This window comes from Erpetoichthys calabaricus, chromosome 2, assembly GCF_900747795.2.
Source record: "Erpetoichthys calabaricus chromosome 2, fErpCal1.3, whole genome shotgun sequence".
Taxonomy (NCBI): domain Eukaryota; kingdom Metazoa; phylum Chordata; class Cladistia; order Polypteriformes; family Polypteridae; genus Erpetoichthys; species Erpetoichthys calabaricus.
Window position 1 is genome coordinate 121087363 of NC_041395.2, and position 12804 is coordinate 121100166.

General features: G+C 41.8%; 1 protein-coding gene across 1 annotated transcript in view; it reads right to left on the bottom strand.

Moving 5' to 3' along the window:
* The window catches only part of ift80 (intraflagellar transport 80 homolog (Chlamydomonas)), a 246937-nt gene that overhangs the window by 220445 nt on the left and 13688 nt on the right, over positions 1–12804 (bottom strand). Inside the window, exon 4 of the mRNA XM_051923320.1 lies at positions 9006–9116. Within this exon, the coding sequence (XP_051779280.1) occupies positions 9006–9116 (111 nt within the window). The remainder of the gene's footprint in view (positions 1–9005; positions 9117–12804) is intronic.

Genomic DNA, 12804 nt, shown 5'->3' on the forward strand with positions numbered 1-12804 from the left:
CACTCTGTGGGGAATTATACCACATGGCCATAGTGCTGTAACTGAGGGTCCCTCACAATGCAAGTAATGTACTTCATTCAGGACTCTGTGAGCAACCACTCACTTGACACAAAGTTGAACCAACGATACCCAAGGATTCTGAGGAGACACGGTACTGAAGGAGTCCACTCTTCGTCTCAGGTCAATGGATAGCTTCCATGTCTCACAATCATATAGCAAAACAGGAAGCACCAGAACTCTAAAGACTTTGACCTTTGCCCTTTTGCAGAGATATTAGGAGCACCACACATTGCTTTCCAGTGACCTCATGACCCCCCATGCTCTCCCAATCTGTCTACTGACTAAACAGGAAGAGTCACCAGCGACATGAATGTCACTGTCGAGGTAAGTAAGCCTCTTGAAGAGGTCATCATTCTCTCAACAGACAGACACACTGCTGATGGCTGTGCCCAAAAGGTCATTAAAGGACTGGATCTTATCTGATTTTTATCCAGGACACTCCTAAAAGTTCACAGCATCGTCGTCAAAATCAAGATCAGTGAATCTCTCTTTACCAACAGATGCCCCACAGGTGCTGGACCCCACGACCCTACCCAACACCAGTCCATGCAAACACTGAACAGAGTAAAAGCAAGAACCCACTCCTGATGAACTCCAGAATCAACTGGGAAAAATGCAGAGGTTCTGACTCCACTCTGGAGAGCAGTTACATTACCATTGTACAGGCCAGCCATGATATCCAGCAACTACGTGGGCAGATCGGGGGGATTGCGGGGGGATGGGGGGGATTGCATGTTCGTGTGGGGAAAAAATGCTTTAAAATTTACATTGCTCTTTACTGGCAACCAAAAAGCAAAAGTTTTTAGATGCACAATTTATATTTTAAGTAACTCTCACACAGCACTAACACAAAAACATTCAGCACACCTACCACTTCAACTCACAATGATAATGTCAGCACATTATTATATCAGTTTCTGTCTCAAACAGCTTCCACTCGCAGTTTCTTAAGAAATCATAATCATTGCAATTTCCTTCTATCATTATTTGTCAGTTCACATTTGCTCCTGCACAATTATTTAGCTGGATGTTTAACATTATTACACTAGTTCATAAGTAGTATATACAGTGGGGCAAAAAAGTATTTAGTCAGCCACCAATTGTGCAAGTTCTCCCACTTAAAAAGATGAGAGAGGCCTGTAATTTTCATCATAGGTATACCTCAACTATGAGAGACAAAACGAAAAAAAAAAATCCAGAAAATCACATTGTCTGATTTTTAAAGAATTTATTTGCAAATTATGGTGGAAATAAGTATTTGGTCACCTACAAACAAGCAAGATTTCTGGCTCTCACAGACCTGTAACTTCTTCTGTAAGAGGCTCCTCTGTCCTCCACTCGTTACCTGTATTAATGGCACCTCTGTGAACTCGTTATCAATATAAAAGACACCTGTCCACAACCTCAAACAGTCACACTCCAAACTCCACTATGGCCAAGACCACAGAGCTGTCAAAGGACACCAGAAACAAAATTGTAGACCTGCACCAGGCTGGGAAGACTGAATCTGCAATAGGTAAGCAGCTTGGTGTGAAGAAATCAACTGTGGGAGCAATTATTAGAAAATGGAAGACATACAAGACCACTGATAATCTCCCTCGATCTGGGGCTCCACGCAAGATCTCACCCTGTGGGGTCAAAATGATCACAAGAACGGTGAGCAAAAATCCCAGAACCACACAGGGGGAACTAGTGAATGACCTGCAGAGAGCTGTGACCAAAGTAACAAAGGCTACCATCAGTAACACACTACACCACCAGGGACTCAAATCCTGCAGTGCCAGACGTGTCCACCTGGTTAAGCCAGTACATGTGCAGGCCCGTCTGAAGTTTGCTAGAGAGCATTTGGATGATCCAGAAGAGGATTTGGAGAATGTCATATGGTCAGATGAAAAAACTCTACTCGTCGTGTTTGGAGGAGAAAGAATGCTGAGTTGCATCCAAAGAACACCATACCTACTGTAAAGCATGGGGGTGGAAACATCATGCTTTGGGGCTGTTTTTCTGCAAAGGGACCAGGACGACTGATCTGTGTAAAGGAAAGAATGAATGGGGCCATGTATTGTCAGATTTTGAGTGAAAACCTCCTTCCATCACCAAGGGCATTGAAGATGAAACGTGGCTGGGTCTTTCAGCATGACAATGATCCCAAACACACCGCCCGGGTAACGAAGGGGTGGCTTCGTAAGAAGCATTTCAAGGTCCTGGAGTGTCCTAGCCAGTCTCCAGATCTCAACTCCACAGAAAATCTTTGGAGGGAGTTGAAAGTCTGTGTTGCCCAGCGACAGCCCCAAAACATCACTGCTCTAGAGGAGATCTACATGGAGGAATGGGTCAAAATACCAGCAACAGTGTGTGAAAACCTTGTGAAGACTTACAGAAAACGTTTGACCTCTGTCATTGCCAACAAAGAGTATATAACAAAGTATTGAGATGAACTTTTGTTATTGACCAAATACTTTTTTCCACCATAATTTGCAAATAAATTCTTTAAAAATCAGACTGATTTTCTAGATTTTTTTTTTCTCATTTTGTCTCTCATAGTTGAGGTATACCTATGATGAAAATTACAGGCCTCTCTCATCTTTTTAAGTGGGAGAACTTGCACAATTGGTGGCTGACTAAATACTTTTTGCCCCACTGTATACTGTACTGTGAAAAATTAGGCACCTGTGGGGGAAAAAATACTGTAAAATAGGAATTAAAAAAGTGATGTATATGTAATTATTAATCAATAAACTTCCAAGAAAGTATAGCTCCCATCTTAAAAACAGCATCAATTCTCTTAGGCACACCTGAATGTGGCTTCTGAAGGTACTACTTTGGTAGGTCCTTTGACAACAAAGACACCTGTGCAGAATGTTCACAACTTACTGTTAATGTGCATGTTAGTCTGATAGCAGTCACGGGACATTGTATCTTTGATTGCTGGTACAACAAATAGTTCTGAGCAGGCATCAAGCACAGTACCAACAGTGGTCATCGGTGCTCTTGTGAAAAGAATGGAGATAAATGCCATTAACTCAAAGGTATAGAGGCAAATTTGTTCTACCATGTGAATGTCACTGAGAGAATAAAACTGAATAATAAAAAAAAACAAGCGCTAACTTTTACAAGTACAGTGATCCCTCGCTATATCGTGCTTCGCCTTTCGCGGCTTCACTCTATCGCGGATTTTATATGTAAGCATATTTAAATATATATCGCGGATTTTTTGCTGGTTCGCGGATTTCTGCGGACAATGGGTCTTTTAATTTCTGGTACATGCTTCCTCAGTTGGTTTGCCCAGTTGATTTCATACAAGGGACGCTATTGGCAGATGGCTGAGAAGCTACCCAGCTTACTTTTCTCTCTCTCTCGCGCTGACTTTTTCGGATCCTGACGTAGGGGGATTGAGCAGGGGGGCTGTTCGCACACCTAGACGATACGGACGCTCGTCTAAAAATGCTGAAAGATTATCTTCACGTTGGCTACCTTCTGTGCAGCTGCTTCGTGAAGTGACATGCTGCACGGTGCTTCGCATACTTAAAAGCACGAAGGGCACGTATTGATTTTTTTATCTGTCTCTCTCTCTCTGCTCCTGACGGAGGGGGTGTGAGCTGCCGCCTTCAACAGCTTTGTGCTGCGGTGCTTCGCATACTTAAAAGCAAACAGCCCTATTGATTTGTTTGCTCCTTTGAAGAGGAAGATATGTTTGCATTCTTTTAATTGTGAGACGGAACTGTCATCTCTGTCTTGTCATGGAGCACAGTTTAAACTTTTGAAAAAGAGACAAATGTTTGTTTGCAGTGTTTGAATAACGTTCCTGTCTCTCTACAACCTCCTGTGTTTCTGCGCAAATCTGTGACCCAAGCATGACAATATAAAAATAACCATATAAACATATGGTTTCTACTTCGCGGATTTTCTTATTTCGCGGGTGGCTCTGGAACGCAACCCCCGCGATGGAGGAGGGATTACTGTAGCTAAAATTTACACCGGGTGTTACAGACTCAAATCAAATGTACCGTATTCTTTGCTCCATACGATGCACCTAGGTTTAGAGGAGGAAAACAAGAAAAAAAATATTCTGAACCAAATCCATATTACTAACCGAGAATGGTAAACCGGATGGCATGGACGCAGGTTTACTAACTAAACCAGATGGCATGGACGCAGGTACACGGCGATGGGACCATGAGACGTACTGTGCAGGCGTGTACAGCTCAACTAACGGAAATAGCAGCAGGCGTCACCGCCATATTGTGAGTGGCACTACTGCAGAGTGAAGTTAGGAATAATGTGCTGCTTGGGATTGTACAAACCGCTGAACGCTTTACACCAAATTCAAACACAATACAGCTCAACGATACACACACGAGCCCACCTGGATAAGATCAATGAACGCAGACGCCTACAACGCGCATCTGAAACTGCGGAAGCAAAGCAGGCATGGGTTCAAAACGAACGAGCTCAACTGACGGATATACAAACACGAGCCCGCCTGGATAAACAACGCGCCCATAGCTAACGATATAGCCACACAGAAAAGTGTATTCTGCACTGCACCCCAGAGTCAAACGTAACACACTACATGGTCCGCAAAGGTCCACAAAGATAGTATGGAATATATAAGAGCACACCCATCGAAAAAAAATCAATCGTGTAAAAGCACATAGTACACACAAATCATGTGCTCTCAGCGCATATAAAGCGTATAAGGACAATACGGAGAATAGAGACCCAAAGGCATTGGAGAGAAAAAAAGGCAGATAAGAGATTATGAAAGCAGTAGAATTCGAAAAGCTCAAACAAACGATGGTGCGATGCACATGCAGACAAAGGTACAGAATAGGAAAGCAGTGAAATTCGAAAAGTATTGTAGCGTCCCAGCCAGGTTGAGGGCTTTTTGGTTTTAAGTGACTGTTAGGTCCGATTGAGGGAAGGCGGAGTACAGCACGGAGGACTGATAGCGGGGTATTGATTTGATGCGGTAGGGGGGGGCGTTGGAGAGGGTGCTAGAAAGTTGTGTTTGAGGTTAGGAAGTCAGCGATTGTTCAAGTAAAACTTTTGTGACACTTTATCATGTCAGTCACTACAGTATCAAAGAAAAGATAGAAATGATTGCATTACCGCAAACAAAAGGTGATTAATCATCAGAACCAGGTGTAATTGATAAAATACCAGGACAAACTGAGGTCTGAAAAAAAGAGTAGACAACAAAGTCTTTTCGCATTCACATCATTCAATGGACAAAACGTGGATTTACACAATAATGGACAATATGCTATGAGAATCTGTGGTCCCACAACAGTTAAAGGAACGACAAGTTAAATTTCAAAGAGTACACAATTCGGTCGGGTGTAAATTGATGATCTCGGAGAAGAGATGCAAATTTTAACAGGCAAAAAGAAAGGTGATGTACTGTATATATTCCGCGAATAACATTACACACCAAAGGAGATCGTGATATGCCATTCGTAGTAAAATGTTTACAGTTTACCGTGAGAATAGCTTTTGCTATGACAATCAATAAATCACAGGGACAAACAGAAAAACACGGATTATTTATTACAGAAACAGAAACAATATTCACTCACGGGCAGTTATACGTTGCGTTGTCACAATGTGTCTCCAAAAAATATTGTTTTTAATGAAGCTTTAAAGTAAAAGTGAAAATAATGAAATTGAAACAATTCCAAAAAAAAATGTAAAATTGTATATCCAATTAACCAAACACAGGGGTTGGCGTGCGAAGCCCCCTAGTGGTATACTAATATGTTTAATAAAATATAGCAGAATAATATTTCAACCATGTAAATTCAACAGCGGTATTAAGAAAAATCATCACTGTCATTAACAAATAAGGAGAGACTTTAAGGTTCAAGCACTCTTCTAGTTTTATGGAAACCCCAAGAACTCCTCATCGCTAGTGTCAGAATTTATGAAGCTCAGTTGCTCACAATCACTTTGCAGGAGCACGTACCTATCATCACGAGGCATAACCTGTCCAAAGCCACCAGGGGACAAAGCACGTTTGGACCAATGCTCCCTGAAGTTATATCGCCAGTCTAGTCCCATCTATATTTGTAATGCCACAAATCCCTTCATCTCGTGTTTTGTTGTGGGTTTCCAGTTTGAAAAACGAGAATGCGGTGCAAGCACAGCCCTCGATTCAAAAAATTGCTCTGCATACCTGTTTGTCTTGTCTGACAGTAGCTGAAAGGCAGCTTCAGGAAAGAACAGCCTGAAGTAGTCCAGCGGCTGGTAATCTGTCGAGTCCAACAGCAAGCCATACTGTCTTGTGAAGTCCGGTAGCCAGTTTGGCTCCCACGGATCAATGTCTAGGTATTCCTCCCACATGAACCTTGCTATAGGTGCATTGGCTGCACGAATGCGCTCAGCTGGGGCGGCATCGGCTGGTGTCCCGAGCAGCTGATGCCAGTTCCTCACTCTCTTGTTCGATCTCCTGATCACTCTCAACAAAATCAGATTCTGAAAAATCAGAGTCTGACTCAGTGATAATGCGCAAAACATCGTCTGCTGAGTTTTCTGCACTCGCTTCGCTCCCTCGTGAGATATCGATGCCATCTTGCCTTTGTTTACATTCATTTACATTTCGCAACTCACGCACACGCAAGGATTAGATGCCGAGTCAATGAGTCTAACATTCCTTCAAGCACAGAGGGAATGTCTGTAACGTAACTGAGTTTTGTCGCCCTCTACCCCTGGATGTCGACTTTTGTCAGGTAATACACATCATGGTCTGTGACGCAATATTCGCTCCATAAGAAGCACAGACATTTCCAACCTTCTTTTGGGGAAAAAAAAAGTGTGTCTTATGGTGCGAAAAATACGGTAGGTTTTTATTATAGTAATAAATTATTATTATTATAATAATAATAGCAGCTCACTCCTCAAAAACGCAGAGCACCCAGTCTCGAACCCGGTACCTTTGGGTTATAAGGCAGCAGTTCTTACCTCCGCACCATAAAGAATACATATCAACTTAAAGTCAACTGACATTTGAGCTTGGGTTTTTAACTCATTGACATGTAAATCAAATGACTTTTTTTTCCTTTGGTTATAATCTTGAATAAAAGTGCACGTGTTTATTTGATATTTTGACTAAAGTCTTCATACTAATAATGACAGTAGTGTGTAATGTCTTCACACTAATAATGACAGTTCATGTCATTATTAGTATAGCATGGGAAAAGTTTCTGCTTTAGGTATGTATTCAGCATTTCTTGCCTCGCATCATTTCCTTTCATCCTACACTTACCCAGACCTTTGTAGACACGGAACACACATGAAATGCACATATTCCAGTAATGATATACTGTATTATTTACCCTATACAACTCCAGGCATCTAACATGGAGATAAGGAGCCTTGGCTTGAGCTGGGAGAGTTGAGCTCCATCAAGGCGGGGGATGAGACAGCAGGCTGCTTGCTGCTTTTGTTAATCAACACATTTACAAAACAAAAGATGCCGATGGAGAGGTGCAAAGGGATTTAAGGTGGGCCAGGATTACAAGTTTTTTTGTAAGCTTCAGGGATTCTAGTGTTAAAACATCTCCCAGGATCTTCATCTCCCGACTTTGTGCCAACCTAGGAAATGCCAGATCTGAAAGCTATTATTTGCTGAACACCAGCAAAACCAAGGAGCTGGTGGTGGATTTTAGAAGGCCCAGACCTCTCATGGACCCCGTGATCATCAGAGGTGACTGTGTGCAGATGGTGCAGACCTATAAATACCTGGGAGTGCAGCTGGATGATAAATTAGACTGGACTGCCAATACTGATACTCTGTGTAAGAAAGGACAGAGCCGGTTATACTTCCTTAGAAGGCTGGCGTCCAACATCTGCAATAAGATGTTGCAGATGTTCTATCAGACGGTTGTGGCAAGCGCCCTTTTCTACGCGGTGATGTGCTGGGGAGGCAGCATTAAGAAGACAGACGCCTCATGCCTGGACAAACTGGTGAGGAAGGCAGGCTCTATTGTTGGCATGGAGCTGGACAGTTTAACATCTGTGGCAGAGCGACGGGCGCTAAGCAGGCTCCTATCAATCATGGAGAATCCACTGCATCCACTAAACAGTGTCATCTCCAGACAGAAGAGCAGCTTCAGCGACAGACTGCTGTCAATGTCCTGCTCCACTGACAGACTGAGGAGATCGTTCCTCCCCCAAACTATGCGACTCTTCAATTCCACCCAGGGGGGTTAAACATTAACATCATACAAAGTTATTCCCTGTTTTTACCTGCATTATTATCAATCTTTAATTTAATATTGTTTTTTGTATCAGTATGCTGCTGCTGGAGTATGTGAATTTCCCCTTGGGATTAATAAAGTATCTATCTATCTATCAAATGAGAAAATCTGAGGCTATCCTAATAGATTATCATTCCTAATTACGCTTCTATGATTCCTCATCCATTTACACTTGGTCAATTTAGAGGCAGAAGGACTATAGATACTACCAAGTCATCCTATTTCTATTTATTGTGTTTACTTTCTTTTTTCTGTGAAAAGGTGGCAGGGAGCTGAAGGACATAGCAGCAAAAATAAAAAGGCAAGAAACCAGGTCCAGGGGGCACAGCAGTCTATCATAGAGCTCGTCTAATAAACTCTCCATTACACTTCTACTACATTTTTACTGAAGTGGTTTGTAAATTACTTTAAAAAAAATGTATTGATAAGAATATGGCAAAAACATTTTTAACTTTAATACTAAAAGCATGGAATAAAATTCCAAAGTATCAAAAATCTGTGTTTTGTTACAACGATGTGTACAATCAGTAGCAGACTGCTTGCTAAAAACATGGAAGTTCATTCCTCACATTTAAGATATAGAAATATAAAAAGAGCTAATGATATTCTTTAGCATATTTTTCAAAAGGTCTTTTTCGTTTGAAATAAACCAAGACAAACAATTTATTTCAATTTCATAAATCTCACCTGTGACTAAAGCAGTTCCATCATAATTCCATCTTCCTGCTAGTACTGCACCACGGTGGGCTTCAATACTCTTTTCAATTCGACCACTTTTTGAAACTAGGTGGAATTTCCCTGTAAAAAAAAAAAAAAAAAATTTTTAATAAATTGCAGAAGACTTAAGTCCATCTGAAGCAATCCTTCTCATGACTTAGTACAGATCTGGATAACTATATACAGAAGTCTTAGGTTGAAGTGTTAATGCTACAGAGAATCACAAATTAGTATGTTCTGCAAAACCATGCTAGAACACATCAAGGACATCATCCCTGACTGTCTGGACCCCCTCCAGCTTGCCTACCGTTGCAACAGGTCCACTGAGGATGCCATCTCCATAACACTTCACACCACCCTATCTCATCTGGAGAACAAGAACTGTTATGTCAGGCTGCTGTTTGTGGACTACAGCTCTGCATTTAACACCATCAATCCATCGCTAAACTCCTGGATCTGGGGCTTAGCTCTTCACTGGGTACTGGACTTCCCCACCGGCAGACCTCAGCAAGTACATATTGGTAGAAAAACCTCCTCCATCATCACCATCAACACTGGAACCCCGCATGGCAGCGTGCTGAGCCCCCTGCTTTACTCTCTCTACACCCATGACTGCGTGGCTAAGTACAGCTCTAACACCATCCTCAAGTTTTCTGACGATAGCACTGTAATAGGTCTGATCAGCGAGGATGAGGAGACGGTCTATAGTGAGGAGGTCAGACTCCTGGCAGAATGGTGTCAGGACAACAACCTCACCTTCAACGTTAGCAAAACTAAGGAGATGATTGTGGATTTCCGCAAAATGGCAACAGAGCACAGCCCCATCTACATCGGAGGTGAGGCTGTGGAGCAGGTCAGCAGCTTTCGGTTCCTCAGAGTCACACTCACTGATGACCTTAAATGGTCAAGTCACACTGCAGCAGTAGTCAAGAAAGCTCAACAATGCCTCTATTTCCTCAGGAGACTGAGTAAGTCCCAAATGTCCCCCACAACCCTGTGCAGATTCTACAGGTGTACTGTGGAATCCATCCTGACAGAATGCATCACATGCTGGTATAGCAACTGCTCAGTTCAGGACTGCAGAGCTCTGCAGCGTGTGGTGAACACAGCACAGCAGATCATGGGCACACAGCTCCCTGCGATCCATGACATCCACATTACACACAGTCTCAGGAAAGTGAACCCTATCAGGCAGGACCCCAGCCACCCTGCACTGTCACTTTTCACCCTCCTCCCATCTGGGAATCTACTAAAGTCCATTTGGACACGCACCTCCAGGTTCACGAACAGTTTCTACCCAACTGCAATCAGACTTATGAACAATCATTAACCTCGTGTCACCTCCACTACTACCTGCACATATACTTCTGCTACTGTGTCTATTTATTCCTAGGATTCTGGTTTTATTAATTTACTTATTTATATTCATTTATGTATTGTGTGTTTTTGTCTATGTTCACTTTCTGAGGGGGCACATGCAAGCAAGCATTTCACATGTACACATGACAATAAAGAATTGAATTGAATACCCCACAGCTGCTCCATTTTTTAAATTACATATTAGTGTTGCACAGTAAACAGGTACAAAAAAAAAAAGCAATACATTACTAATTTTTTAAAAAAGGTACTATACTACATTAAAACAGGACTGAAACTGCTTTGTGTGACCTTTATTGAAATGCAAGATCTATGTCTTTAATAGCCAAGACCAAGACGCGTGGTGCTCACTCATGGATTTTGGCAGTAATCTAACTCCACAATGGTGATGCATCGGTGTGAATAGCAGAAAACGATAGCTGAGCTTTGTTACAGAGGTTGTCAATTCAGTTACAAAAAAAATGGATAGAACTGGCGAATAACGCTAGACGTACCCAACTTGTTGATAAAGAGGTTAGTCAAAGTAAGGTACAGCAATACTTTGCTTATAATGTAAATGAAACATTTGAATCTAAAGATATTACAATGTTTGTTTACAAACAGTGGCTTAAAGGTTTGTCTTACCAAAGGAGGCAACACATGGAATGTTTCCAACCATTTATCTGTTGCTCATCCCAGTGCCTTCCAGGAGCTCAGAATTTGATAGGTGTGAAGCAGTGTTTACAGTAAAAATGAGTTAAAATTAAGTTACTTTGATGGCTTAACAAGTGCAGCATTTTCATACAGTAGGAGTTCACCATACTTTCTCAAGCTTTTTTGATGAACAGATATAAACAAAAACTACTTCAAGACCAATCATTGCGATTCTTTAAAGTATGATGTAAACCATCATACTAAATTGCATTAATCTGCCATGTAGTCTATGCGCTGCACACAGTTGTAATTAAAGCCACTCTCAAACCGCTACTCTGTTTGCTTGGTTCCAAATATGAGGAAATGTGTTACTTTGTTTAAATTTCAAGAAGTTTGGTTGTGTTTCATACTTGTAGTTTGACTGAAAGTTTTAACATATCAATAAACAAACTGTTGGGCATGTTATGGATTTCTTTCATTGAAAAAATTACTTTTATCATGAAAGGGTTGACAACATTGTATTTGAAAACTGCCGCATTTTCTGTAATTATTTGGTTTACTGAGCACAGTTCTGTGAGCAAAACACCTACTACCAAATAGCTGGAAGACTACTTTAAAATGTGCTAGCATGCACGGTACAAAAAAGGATGAATTTCAAATAGGAGAGTGTACAAAAGAAGGCAAGCTCTGCAGAGGACACCCATTGATGAACATCAGTTTCATGACATTAGACGAGTCAGAAGTGTGCATTTACTCTACAATAGCCACCCACCATGTTAATGTAACCACAATTTAGTTCTCAAATTACATGTCTACTTTCTTAACCCTTGTAAACAAAAATGTTTACTTTGGAATGTCTGATTAACATTTACTATGTACGTAAAAGTTGGAACGTGCATTTTTGGATGTCCTACCTACACACATCACTTCCATGGTGCAAGGTTACGGGGTTTGATAAACCAGTTCACAGGGCACAGTCATTCGTGTCTCACCCCCTCTATATATGTTTTCATCAACCAGATTACAACTGAATTTACACCTTTTTTATACATTTTAATTATTACTATGGTCAACTGCTTTCTGAGCGCACACGTAACAGGATGTGAGCTTGAAAAATGGTACAATAGCTGCTCTGATTGACTGGTAATTGTGCAAGTTCTTTAATGCAAATTGTGTTATATTTAAAGTATCTATATGTGCATTTATTTTTACATTTTTACGGTTTTCAATGGTTAATGTTAGCCCTGGCGGCACGGTCTGCTGCCTCGCAGTTAGGAGACCTGGGTTCGCTTCCCGGGTCCACCCTGCGTGGAGTTTGCATGTTCTCCCCGTGTCTGTGTGGGTTTCCTCCGGGCGCTCCGGTTTCCTCCCACAGTCCAAAAGACATGCAGGTTAGGTGGATTGGCGATTCTAAATTGGCCCTAGTTTGTGCTTGGTGAGTGGGTGTGTTTGTGTGTGTCCTGCGGTGGGTTGGCACAATGCCCAGGATTGGTTCCCTGCCTTGTGCCCTGTGTTGGCTGGGATTGGCTCCAGCAGACCCCCCCCGTGACCCTGTGTTCGGATTCAGCGGGTTGGAAAATGGATGGATGGATGTTAGCCCTTGACGAATTATGCTGTAAATAAGATTCCCTTATTACTGATGGCAGACACTTACTGTGACTATCACAGCATTCGCAATCTTTATATATAATATACTACCGTGGCTGTTTATTTGTCTGTCCAGGATTTTAAATCACCTGTAGCTCGCAATCCGTTTGAC